The sequence below is a fragment of the Aotus nancymaae genome, unplaced genomic scaffold (genome assembly GCF_030222135.1).
Source record: "Aotus nancymaae isolate 86718 unplaced genomic scaffold, 86718_ANA_hifiasm-v0.15.2.pri h1tg000003l, whole genome shotgun sequence".
Lineage (NCBI taxonomy): Eukaryota > Metazoa > Chordata > Mammalia > Primates > Aotidae > Aotus > Aotus nancymaae.
The window spans coordinates 9,123,292-9,136,630 of NW_026988414.1; the positions used below are offsets into that span (position 1 = coordinate 9,123,292).

Here is a 13,339-nt window from a genome sequence, read left to right on the forward strand (position 1 = left end):
TTAAAATTATTTTTAAAAATTAATTCTTAAACAGTTTGGTAACAACAGAGAGTGGCTTCAGCTCTTGCATACCTTTTCTCTTTACTCTGTGTTCTCCACCAAATTTGCTGCCAGTTCCTGTCATTTTTACATAATGCACTTTATATTCTAGTTATACAAAATTTTCAAATGATCTCTTTTCACTCCTTCAAAAGGTTTCTTTGAATACCTTCTTGGACAAAGTGGCATGAGAGGAAAAAAAAGAATACACTTATACTCTGCTTGCTATATTAATTATATGTATATTATATGCATATGTGAATGGCATATATATTTTCATGTGGGGTCTGTTGCAGTAGAATTTGATATATAGACTTTATTTGATTATTTAGCTGAAGAAACTTTTTGTCAAAGCTGTTTTCTCCTTTTTCAGTCTTTTCCCACTGCCCATTGCTGTATTTTTTCTTGAGCAAGATTTAGTAAAATATTCACCAATATGTTGATTGTTTTTGAAACAGGTATCGATTAAGGAACAAAAAGATCAATGCCACTGTAAGAACGTTTCCTCTTCTAAATAAAGTTGGTGTAAACAACACTGTTACAACCACAGCCGGAAATGTCATTTCTGTCATAGGAAGTACTGAAACAACAGGGAAAATTGTTGCAAGTACAAATGGAATTTCAAATGCAGAAAACAGTGTTTCCCAGCTAATCTCACGTAGTACTGACAGTACCTTAAGAGCTCTGGAGACCGTGAAGAAAGTGGGAAAGGTTGGCACTAATGGTCAGAATGCTGCTGGGCCCTCTGCAGATTCTGTAACTGAAAAGTAGGTATTAGGTAAAAACAATTAATAGAAATTTTTTTTTCTTTTTAGAAATGCCTGAGTGTTTTTATTTCTCCTGAAGAATACCAGTTAATCAGAATTTTTATGCAAAATATTTCTTGATAGAGAAAAAACACTAAATACTAAAAAATTTGAGTTCTAGTTTGACTCTGCAACTGAATAGCCCTGTGAACTTGGAAAGTGACTTTAACTCTGAGTTTTGTTTTCCTCAACTGTACACCAGAGACTGGACCAGAATTTGGTTTTATCGCATCTTAATTTCTTGAACTGTAGTGTTGATTCCATAGAGGTTCTAGAAAAGAACTAAATAGAAACCTAAGCAGGTAAAATGCTGAGCCTCTAGCTCTGTTTCAGTTAGAGCACTTTCACTTTATGCTCTGGAATGAGGTTTAGCACTTAAGAGGGGACACTTTGGAGCCAGAATCTCCGGGCTCAAGTTCTGGTTCATGGTTTCCCAGCTGTTTGATCTTAGGCCAGTTACTTAATCTGTCTACCTTAGTTTACTAATTCATAAAACTAGAGTTATAATGGTATCAACTTCATATGTTGGTTGTGAGGGTTAAGTGAATCGATACTCCAGTATGCTTTGAACTATGCCTGCCAGATAGTAAGCACTCAGTAAATATTTGCTTTATTATTATTATCACTGTTAATTTTTATTGTGTATCAGCATAAGATTTTGTTTGTCAAAGGGTTTTGGTGCCTTTAGAAAAAAATTTTTAAATTTTCAGATGGTCTGAAAGTTATTTCCAACTCTAAAATCTTGAGTAAGATGTAATAAAATATTCATCATTATATTGATATTCAGATTTTGTTGCCTAAAAATATTCTATCAGTATCTATTTTATGCCTGCTAGGAAAAAAACATTATGCTAGGCACGTAGCAATCAATGATGGATGGATAAACAGTAACATTTGCTATTTCTGCAGTCAGCATATGATGGGGGAAATTGTTTAGTAAAGGACTTTTACAGTCTTCCCTGGGCAAGATTTTAGAAAAGATATATCTGATAACATTGTCTAGTTAACAAATGTTATTTATGCACTCAGTCTTGGAGCTCTGTTTTTGGCACATGAAACATAAGATATCTTTGCTTTTAAGGGAGTTATGATATAGTTGTAGAAATAGCATTTACACATATGAAACAATACTGAAGTTGGATTAAAGGACAGGAATATTTTATGTTGCTGGGAGAAATATGGGAAATTACAGAAAAAAAGAACAACATAACATGGATTAAATCTGTTTGTAATTATATGGAATACTGAGGAGACCAGCCTTTCAGATCTGAAGGCTTATGTTAGGGACTAGTGTAAAATAAGATTAGATAGGTTTGCACCAGCTTATGAATACCTTATGTATACATGCTTAGGAAATAAGCTTTTGAAGAGTTTTGGCTAGGTAATGTTGTAAAACTGTTTTACATCCATACAATGGAAAATTATTCAGCCATAAAAAAGGAATGAAGTACTATTATGTGCTATAATATGGATGAACCTTTAAAAAGTGCTAAATGAAAGAAGCCAGATACAAAAGGTCACCTATGGTTTCATTTATGTTAAATGTCCAGAATAGGCAAATTCATAGAGACAGGAAGTAGATTAATGCTTTCTAGGGGTTTAGGATTGGGACAGGAATGGGGAGTAAATGCTAATGGGTACAGGTTTCTCTTGGGGATGATGAAAATGTTTCAGAATTAGATAGTGGTGATAATTGGACAACCTTGTGAATATACTAAAAATTACTGAATTGTACATCCTAAAATAATGAATAATAAGATATCTCAATTTTTAAACAAAATGGACTAGGGTAAAAACTTTGTTTTTTCTTTTTGAGATGGAGTCTTGCTCTGTTGCTCATGCTGGAGTGCAATGGGGTGATCTCGGCTCACTGTAACCTCCACCTCCTGGGTTGAAGTGATTCTTCTGCCTCAGCCTCCCAAGTAGCTGGGATTACAAGCACCTGCCACCAGGCCCAGCTAATTTTTATATTTTTAATAGAGACAGGGTTTTGCCATGTTGGCCAGGCTGGTCTTGAACTGACCTTGTGAACCGCCCACCTCAGCCTCCCAAAGTGCTGGGATTACAGGTGTGAGCCACCACGCCCAGCTAGTAAAAACTTTAAAAAAAATAAATCACTGGGTGTGGTAGCTCCCAACACCTTGAACCCTCCACCTCCTGGGTTCAAGGAGAATTGCTTGAACCCAGGAGGCGGAGGTTGCAGTGAGCTGAAACCACACTATTGTACTCCAGCCTGGGCAATGGGGGCGAGACTCTATCTCAGAAAAATAAATAAAAATTAATCTAAATTTTTATTGGAACACAATTGTTCCAGTTGTTACTGGAACACAGGAAAAAGAAGAACCAATTCTATTAGAGGTATTGTGGATGGCTTCTTATAGGTGAAGTGATGATACCTGAGCTATTTCCAAAAGTATGGATAGTAAGGAAGGAAGGACCTTGTGGATGGAGAAGGTAGCACAGGCAAAATCAATAAGGTATGAGAGAAGCTGCCATGGGAAGAGCCTAGAATCCTGAAAGTCACCTAGGGTAGTGATCTAATTCTGACTAGGATGTGATTGAAGATTAGCTTTCTTCCTTAAGTTCGAAGTTTTCCTTAAGTTCAAAGATAGCTTGCATGATTTCATGAGGCTGTGAATGTTTACCTTATCATAGATCCTGTTGCCTTGCCTTTTTGTTGATAAGTCTATGAGTTTACTGTTTGAAAGTACTAATCCAAATTTTAGGGTATATCACATTTTGACATGGAGGGACCAGATAATCTCTGTAAAGCATAGCGCCTGGAATAGACTCAAATAGCTACTTGATAAATATTAGTTATTATTGCTTTAAGGAAATCCTAATCATTTTCCTTGTTGTCTCTGTTTTACTTATGTAAAGAATAAGCACAGCTCTAAAATATCTTTATACTCCAAACCCATAAATTTGTACCTATTACTATAATTTATACTTCCTTAGTTATTTTTTTACGTTTTAATACACAATTACACGTAGAAGTAAACATCTGCTAGACTAATCTGTGTTAAACTTAAAGACAGCCCATATACGTTCTATTTATGCCCTAGCTTTAAAATGCTTTTTCTAGTTGAGATGCAGTGTATTGAGTTCCTGCATAATTAACAAGATCATTTTCTTCAGTCATCACATATCAACCTCTGTCAACATTTACTTCTTAAAAGTGGTTAAGAAAGCCATAATTAGATCCTCTCGAGCTAATTACTTAGTTACTCAACCAAGAAAATTATTTTGTGTTAATAATAATAATAAGTTGGTGTGTTTTTGCATCATCAGTTTAATGAGTTACCATTTCATTCATCCAGAAACTATTTACTGAGTACCTACTGCATGCCAGGAACAGTTTTATTTGTCCAACAAATATTTACAAAGTGCCTACTCTGCCAGGAGCTGTTCTAGGTGCTGGGGATATAGGAGTTATCAAACAAAGTGGCCTTTCCTCAAGGAGCTTATCTTTCAGCTAATTTAACTCCTCATGGAAAACAGCCCCTTTCTTAACATGTCTGTTTTCTTTGTCCCAAAGAATTCTACTAGTGGACTATATTATTTCTGTTGAGAACTTATTGAACAGAATTTTTTTTTTAACCTTCAGCAAGGAAAAATCTTTGTTTAAAGAATGAGTAGTGGCTAGGCACAGTGTCTCATGCCTGTAATCCCAGCATTTTATGAGGCCAAGGTGGGAGAATTGCCTGAGCCCAGGAGTTTGAGACCCTCCTGAGCAGCAAATCTATTAAAAATTAGCCCATTATGGTGGCACACACTTGTAGTCCCATCTGCTTTGGAGGCTGATGTGGGAGGATCACTTAGGCCCAGGAGGTCAAGGCTGCAGTGAGCTGTTATTATGATTTTGCCAGTGCACTCCAGCCTGGGTGACAGAGTGACACCCTGTCTCAAAAAAAAAAAAAAAAAAAAAAAAAAAAAAAAAAAAAAATTGGGTAAATGGCAACTGATGAGTCATATTAATATCTGGGAATTGTTTTTATTCCCTGTGGCCCACACCAGAATATGACATCTGTTACCATGATCATATAAATTAGCTCTGTAAGGTGGCAGTGAAATTCATTGCCTTATTTGTCAATGTGGCAATATCTGAAATGTTTTCTATTTGTGGTTTCTGAATATAATTTTACTAAAAATTTCTACTAAGGAGGACAATCATAGACAGTGATTTATCCTTTGCCCTTTGTTAAATTTTCTCTCCAGTAAAATTGGTTCTCCACCCAAGACTCCTGTAAGTAATGTAGCAGCTACCTCAGCTGGGCCCTCTAATGTTGGAACAGAGCTGAATTCTGTGCCTCAAAAATCCAGCCCATTTCTAACTAGAGTACCAGTATATCCTCCGCATTCTGAAAACGTTCAGTATTTTCAAGATCCAAGGACTCAGATACCCTTTGAAGTCCCACAGTACCCACAGACAGGTGAGTAATTTTAAACAATTCTAAGAAAAAAAGATATATTGTTTCCCTTAGATAAATGAGTGAATAGTTCTAGAATGTCTACATTTAAAAAAATTAATCCTTTTGACTATATGACTTTTAAGTTTTCTTCCTTTCCCTAAGGATCTGTGGTTCTAAATACTAACAGCTTTAAGGTTGTCATTCTTAGAAATCAAATATAGGTTCAGGAATGAACTTCAGGGGGTTTTCTGTAAGTTCCCTAAAATGATGTAAAAAAAAGTTTACGTATGCTTATGTGCAATTTTGGAAATACAGTGAACAACTTATATAGATTTTGAAAGAGGTCTTTAACCTCTTCTCCCAAAAAGGTTAATAAAAATCAATGATGTAACTGATTATTTGATCCAAAACCAGTGGCAATAGGATATTTGCCAGCCATATATTAATAGCTCTGTCGTGTGTTTTAAGGAGCATTTTAACAAAGTATTGAATGTTAATGATTTTCATATAGTGATATCTTGAAAATGTATAGCTTATGGTCAGGCATGGTAGCTCACATCTATAATCCCAGCACTCTGGGAGGCCCAACTAGGAAAATCGCTTGAACCCAGGAGTTCAAGACCAGCCTGGGTATCATAGTGAGACTCTGTCTCTACCCAATAAAAAAAAGCACTGTTTAAAGCTTTATAAAGCAGGATAAGGTAAGGTTCACAGCTTATTATATTTTCCTGCATTAAGGGCTGCGTTAGATTTAAGCCATTATAAAATGTTGGATTGTACTAAGATTACATTAAATATTCCTCTTTCCAATTTTCAAGGATACTATCCACCACCTCCAACGGTACCAGCTGGTGTGGCTCCCTGTGTTCCTCGCTTTGTGAGGTCCAATAATGTTCCAGAGTCCTCCCTCCCACCTGCTTCCATGCCATATGCCGATCATTACAGTACATTTTCCCCTCGAGATCGAATGAATTCTTCTCCTTACCAACCTCCTCCTCCGCAGCCGTATGGACCAGTTCCTCCAGTACCTTCTGGAATGTACGCTCCTGTGTACGACAGCAGGCGCATCTGGCGCCCACCTATGTACCAACGAGATGACATTATTAGAAGCAATTCTTTACCTCCAATGGATGTGATGCACTCATCTGTCTATCAGACATCTTTGCGGGAAAGATATAACTCATTAGATGGGTATTACTCGGTGGCTTGTCAGCCACCAAGTGAGCCAAGGACAACTGTGCCTTTACCAAGGGTAAGTGATGATGGAAATAGGAGTGCTACTATAATGTAGTCATTAAGAGCCCAGTGTCTGGAGTCAAACCACCCAGATAGATATCCTGGCTCTTCCACTTACTAATTGTGTGACTTAAGGAATTTACTTGACCTCTCGATGCCTGAGTTCTTTAATTTGATGGAAATAATAGTAGTACCTACCTCATAAGGCTGTTGTGAGAATTAAATTAGAAATCAAACCTCTTAGAACTGGGCCTGATACATGTTAATGCTCAATAAATGTTATGTTTGGATAGGAAATTGTTGGGAAAGTAGAAAGAAATCTTAAAAATACAAGGTTAGGGCCTTTTTTCAGTATCACCACATATATACAAATGACTTTCCTAAACCAGAAAAGTGAGTGCTCAGATTTTGCTTTTAACATCAGTTGAATAAATATTAAACCTTTTTATTTCAGTGTATGGAGAACAGACTAGGGTGACTTTCCCTGCTGTATTTTTTTATCCCAACAATATCATAAACTGTTTACATTATTTTCACACAGTTAAATTATTGACCACTCCCTAGATGATTAAGATTGTTTCTTTTATCCCCCATTAGGAACCTTGTGGTCATTTGAAGACCAGTTGCGAGGAGCAGATAAGAAGAAAGCCAGATCAGTGGGCACAGTACCACACTCAGAAAGCACCTCTTGTCTCTTCAACTCTTCCTGTGGCAACACAGTCACCAACACCACCTTCTCCTCTATTCAGTGTAGACTTTCGTGCGGATGTAAGAAAGGTTTTAATTACTTGATGTTGCAGGGATAGGTCAAATAACTGATTTCAAATTGCTCATTCAAACCAGGATTGGCTATGTTGGATATTTTGCAGTGGTTTGGTGTGCAGTTGATTTTAGTTCAATAAACACTGAATATATGTGCACTACGGCTAGGTGTTATGAGACTCTGAAGACCATTAACCCATAGTCCTTTACCAAGAATTCAAAATCTTTCCAGTAATATAGTTATTTTATGATTTTTTATTTAGTGTGATTTATATCTATCATTTATTGAGCACCTACTCATAAAGCCATTTGCCAGTACTGTACTAAGCAATTGCATAAAGCTATTTTATTTAATTCTCACAAAAACCTTAGGGGGCAGGTATTTTCCATATTTTACAGGGTAGGAATCCTACTCACAGAAGTTAAATAATTTGCCCAAGATCTTTCAGCCTGTAAATAGCTGGGATTTGAATCCTGGGCTATCTGAGTTATTTCTTCCCTACTTCACAAGAGATGCAGAAATACCTACGGTATTTTTTATGCTCTTTACATCACTTTAATTATTGTTTTTGGCATTACAAAATAAATTTTTGTACCAAGATGATTTTAATTTAATATGATGTTTTCAGTACTGTTATATTTAGAGAAAACGATTAATTTCTTTTTAAAGTTTCTTCTGGTTTATTCCTCATCCCCGAAGTTATGATATTAAAAATTTTTAAATCTTTTCATTATAAAAAATGTCAAACCTATGCAAGTATAGAGAGAATAACATAATAAACTCCTTATACCCAACACCCAGGTTCCACAGTTATCAACTCAGTCAATACTGTCTTATTTGTACCCCTTCTTCCTGCTGGATTGTTTTGAAGTAATCTTAGGCATTTTATTTTTTAATCCATAAATATTTAAATAAAGCATTGAATTTTTAAACCAGATCCAAATTGGTCTTGTCAAACTTAGACGTCTTCAAAGCAGGTAAATATCTTGACAACAGAGTGACAGAACTGCCACTTGCTTTATAGATGCTGCCTGTATTTTCTTTTTTGATATACTAGGCTTCAGGAAATCATTATTTCTCTGAGACTCAGATCTGCTGAGTTTAACTTAAGAAAAGCTATTTAACCTTTCTGGCCTTGAGTTTTTTTAATCTGAATAATTAGTAAACTAGATTTAATAATTCTTACAACTTTTGTATTCTGGTCCTATAGTTTTCTTATTCATGTCCATTTAAAATTTATTTCTCCTTTAGCTCCAAAGCCTTCTTTGAATTACATTTGTTCTTTACTTGATACTGCATAATTTATCAGTTATATTCCCTTATTTGCACATGGTGTTCTTTTTCTCAAGAAAATTATAAACTCACCTGGGTGCAGTGGCTCATGCCCATAATCCCAGCACTTTGGAAGTTCGAAGTGGGTGGATTGCTTGAGCCCAGGAGTTTGAAACCAGCCTAGGCAACATGGCAAAACCCCATCTCTACTAAAAATACAAAAAATTGTCTGGGCATAGTGGCACGTACTTGTAGTACCAGCTACTTGGGAAGCTAAGTTGGGAAAATCACCTGAGCCCAGGAAGTCGAGGCTGCAGTGAACTGTGATCACCCCACTGCCCGCTAGCCTGGGTGGTGGGAGTGAGACCCTGTCTCAAAAGAAAATTATAAACTCCTTTAGGGTACGGACTGTGATCTCTGTGTGTATCTATGTATTTGTTTTCTCTGTTTTTTTTCTTGGAGCACCCAATACCATATTAGTAGCATACTATAAATATTTGTTAATTGGTTTTGATAATATTAGACAGATGTTCCATATGAGCACTTAAAGGAAAAAGTGAAAAGGGAAAGCATGCCATTTTCTATTGTAAAAATACCATTTGTTGTTTATTACAGTTTTTTATATTAGTTATTGAAAGTATAATTGTTCACTATGAAGTCCTCTGAATTCTATAATAGTTACTTTATATTAGTTACAGGTAACTAATATAAATTTAATATAAAATATAAATAATATAAAATTTACATTTATAATATAAATGTAAATTTAAGCTTCTTACTAATTGGCTTTATTTCTGTTTTTTATTTTTTAACCAGTTCTCAGAGAGTGTGAGTGGTACAAAATTTGAAGAAGATCATCTTTCCCATTATTCTCCGTGGTCTTGTGGCACCATAGGCTCCTGTATAAATGCCATTGATTCAGAGCCCAAAGATGTAATTGCTAATTCAAATGCTGTGTTAATGGTATGATTTTGCTGGGGTTGCAGGGGTTGGAGGTGAGAGATGATGTATGTTCACTCAAGTTGTAGAATGAATGTTTTCTATTTATTCATTCATATTGTTGCCTTATAACTCATCATTAGCAGGGTATATTTAGGTAAGTCTGAAATAAATTGTATTTAATGTTTAAATTATTTGAACATTGGTGGTTTAATGGCAGTTTGTTGGATTATCATTGATGTCTAGAGCTAGTTTTAAATTTGCCAAAAAATCTAATTACATGTCTTTTGATAGCATATATTTACTAGCTGAAGTAATTGCCAGCAGTCCTTTTATTGATTTTCTTTGGTTTATATAGGACCTGGACAGTGGCGATGTTAAGAGAAGAGTACATCTATTTGAAACTCAGAGAAGGACAAAAGAAGAAGATCCAATAATTCCCTTTAGTGATGGACCCATCATCTCAAAATGGGGTGCAATTTCCAGATCTTCCCGTACAGGTTACCATACCACAGATCCCGTTCAGGCCACTGCTTCCCAAGGAAGTGCGACTAAGCCCATCAGTGTATCAGGTAATCCATTTACATGATACCTAGCCTGATAAGTTCTAAGAACTATGCTTTTTTTTTTTTTTTCAATTGAGACAGAATCTCACTTTGTCACCCAGACTGGAATGCAGTGGCATGATCTCGGCTTACTGCAATCTCCATCCCGAGTTCAAGTGATTCTCCTGCCTCAGCCTCCTGAGTAGCTGGGATTGCAGACGTGCACCACCGTACCTGGTTAATTTTTGCATTTTTAGTAGAGAGTATTTTGTATTTTAGTTTTGCCATGTTGACCAGGCTGGGCTGGAACTCTTGGCCCCATGTGATGCACCCACCTCAGCCTCCCAAAGTGCTGGGATTACAGGTATGAGCCACTGTGCCAGACCCAGGCACTTGCATTTTAATCCCCAGCTTGTGAGGTGGAAATTTAACAACCATAGGAAACTCAGAATTAGGTGGTTTAACAGCATCATATGGCCAGTGGGATAAAATACAGATCTATTTTGAGAAGTACACATTCACATCAGTACACTGATTTTTCACTTTTTTGATCATTGTTTCTTTCGTGTCTGTAGATTATGTCCCTTATGTCAATGCTGTTGATTCAAGGTGGAGTTCATATGGCAACGAGGCCACATCGTCAGCACATTATATTGAAAGGTAACGTTTTTTCTTAATTCTATAGGATTCTCCATTCTCAGACTTGTATGTATCTTAAGAGTACACATCCTGGCCAGGCGTGGTGGCTCAAGCCTGTAATCCCAGCACTTTGGGAGGCCGAGGCGGGTGGATCATGAGGTCAAGAGATCGAGACCATCCTGGTCAACATGGTGAAACCCCGTCTCTACTAAAAATACAAAAAATTAGCTGGGCACGGTGGCGCGTGCCTGTAATCCCAGCTACTCAGGAGGCTGAGGCAGGAGAATTGCCTGAACCCAGGAGGCGGAGGTTGCGGTGAGCCGAGATCGCGCCATTGCACTCCAGCCTGGGTAACAAGAGCGAAACTCCGTCTCAAAAAAAAAAAAAAAAAAAAGAGTATACATCCTACATGAAATGTGCTTTGCTTGTCTTAGCTATGTAACCAATTTCTGAAAAATATTTGCTTTTACATTTGGAATGATGACTCAAGTTTTCAGGGTTGATCTGTCAGATAAAACATGGTTATTTCTGCTTTTGTTGCTTCATTCACTTCACTTTTATTACAGTAAACATATTTCTCTTTAAAGGGACAGATTCATTGTTACCGATTTGTCTGGTCATAGAAAGCATTCCAGTACTGGGGACCTTTTGAGCCTTGAACTTCAGCAGGTAGGCTCTGTAACTCAGCTATTAATTTTTTAAAAACAGAATGACAGTTGAAAGCTATGGTTGGAAGCCAAGTTTACTTTTTTTCTCTCCTCATATAGGCCAAGAGCAACTCATTACTTCTTCAGAGAGAGGCCAATGCTTTGGCCATGCAACAGAAGTGGAATTCCCTGGATGAAGGCCGTCACCTTACCTTAAATCTTTTAAGCAAGGAAATTGAACTGAGAAATGGAGAGGTAAAGAAACTGAACCTTTTGTCTTCTTGCTTAATGTATTTGTTTTCTGCTGTTGCATCTTGGTTATACCGTTACTGAGTGCATTTTGGTGTGCCTGTCTCTGATGAATGACGGATTGCTTTTAAAACTTATAATAGAAATAAAATTGTAGTCCTAGATTTCTTAAATAATTCTTTAACTAGAGCACTGGGATTTTTTTGTTGTTGTTGTTTTCTTTTTGAGACGAAATCTTACTCTATTGTTTGGAGTGCAGTGGTATGATCTCAGCTCACTGCAGCCTCTGACTCCCAGGTTCAAGTGATTCTCCTGCCTCAGCCTCCCGAGTAGCTGGGATTACAGGCACCCACCACCACGACAAGCTAATTTTTGTATTTTCAGTAGAAACAGGGTTTCACCATGTTGGCCAGGCTGGTCTTGAACTCCTGACTTCAAATGATCCTCCTGCCTCAGCTTCCCAAAGTGCTGGGATTACAGGTGTGAGCCACGGTGCCTGGCTGATCATTGGGGTTTTTAATTTTAATTTAAAAGAGAAGCCTCAGGTTCCACAGGTATAAAATCAGTATTTTTCTTAGTTACAGAGTGATTATACAGAAGATGCAACAGATACTAAACCTGATAGGGATATCGAGTTAGAGCTTTCAGCACTTGATACTGATGAACCTGATGGTCAAAGTGAACCAATTGAAGTAAGTGCCACAATTAGATAATTGAGAGGCTTTGTTCGATTGAAAATTTAAAAGTATAAAACTTTCATACTGAAGGATTAATATTTTATTTTCTTAGGAGATCCTGGACATACAGCTTGGCATCAGTTCTCAAAATGATCAGTTGCTAAATGGAACGGCAGTGGAAAATGGGCATCCAGTGCAGCAGCACCAAAAGGAGCCACCAAAGCAGAAGAAACAGAGTTTAGGTGAAGACCATGTGATTCTGTGAGTGTTAGACAGAAAATTCATAACCAGTGGGCATAAGGCATAATAAAGAGAAACAGATGTTAAATTCATTTTTGGCTTTATGCTCTGAGGGGAAGATCTTATATGGGTAATGATTTGGTCAGTCTGGATTTTTAGGGGAGGAAAAGTAAAATTGAACTAACAAAGTGGTCCATTTTAGTAACCTAAAACTTGCTTTTTGTTGAGACAAAGTTAATCTGTGTTCTAGCATCAGGTTATGCTTCTTTAATCTGGTAGCCAAACTTCTAGACTACAAAATGGAGAATGAAAACCTAGATTAAGCGTTTCTCTTTTTAAAAATCATGTTAAGATTTTCTTGACTAGGCCAGGCGTGGTGGCTCACGCCTGTAATCCTAGAACTTTGGGAGGCTGAAGCAGGCGGATCACAAGGTCAGTAGTTCAAGATGAGTCTGGCCAAGAGAAAACTTATCTCTATAAAAATACAAAAAAATTAGCTGGGCATAGGGGCAGGCGCCTGTAGTCTCAGCTACTTGGAAGCTGAGGCAGGAGAATCACTTGAACCTAGGAGGCAGAGGTTGCAGTGAGCTAGATCGCACCACTGCACTCCAGCCTAGGTGACAGAGCAAGACTCCATCCCAAATTAAAAGAAAAAATGTCTTGGCTATGATACTGCCATTTTGAATGATTACTGCCAAAAATATGGACTTAATCGTCAGCTTGATACTTTGTATGGTCTTTAACTCGTATTTTAATTTTTATCATAATTTTTGGAAAATAGGATGTTTCAGGCCAGGCCTGGTGACTCACACCTATAATCCTAGCATTTTAGAAGGCCAAGGCTGGCGGATCATTTGAGGTCAAGAGTTCGAGAC

General features: G+C 37.1%; 1 protein-coding gene across 5 annotated transcripts in view; it reads left to right on the forward strand.

Annotated features, from left to right (window-relative positions):
* RC3H2 (ring finger and CCCH-type domains 2) overlaps positions 1 to 13,339 on the forward strand; it is a 58,519-nt gene that overhangs the window by 39,414 nt on the left and 5,766 nt on the right. For 3 of the 5 annotated variants that reach the window (XM_012458185.2, XM_012458186.3, XM_012458191.2), the window contains 11 exons: positions 498 to 806; positions 5,064 to 5,278; positions 6,076 to 6,509; positions 7,091 to 7,261; positions 9,345 to 9,491; positions 9,826 to 10,039; positions 10,588 to 10,672; positions 11,239 to 11,320; positions 11,419 to 11,553; positions 12,126 to 12,239; positions 12,337 to 12,485. In XM_012458185.2, coding sequence (XP_012313608.1) covers positions 498 to 806; positions 5,064 to 5,278; positions 6,076 to 6,509; positions 7,091 to 7,261; positions 9,345 to 9,491; positions 9,826 to 10,039; positions 10,588 to 10,672; positions 11,239 to 11,320; positions 11,419 to 11,553; positions 12,126 to 12,239; positions 12,337 to 12,485 — 2,055 coding nt within the window. The remainder of the gene's footprint in view (positions 1 to 497; positions 807 to 5,063; positions 5,279 to 6,075; positions 6,510 to 7,090; positions 7,262 to 9,344; positions 9,492 to 9,825; positions 10,040 to 10,587; positions 10,673 to 11,238; positions 11,321 to 11,418; positions 11,554 to 12,125; positions 12,240 to 12,336; positions 12,486 to 13,339) is intronic. The other 2 variants (XM_012458188.3, XM_012458187.2) reach the window with 2 other exon arrangements.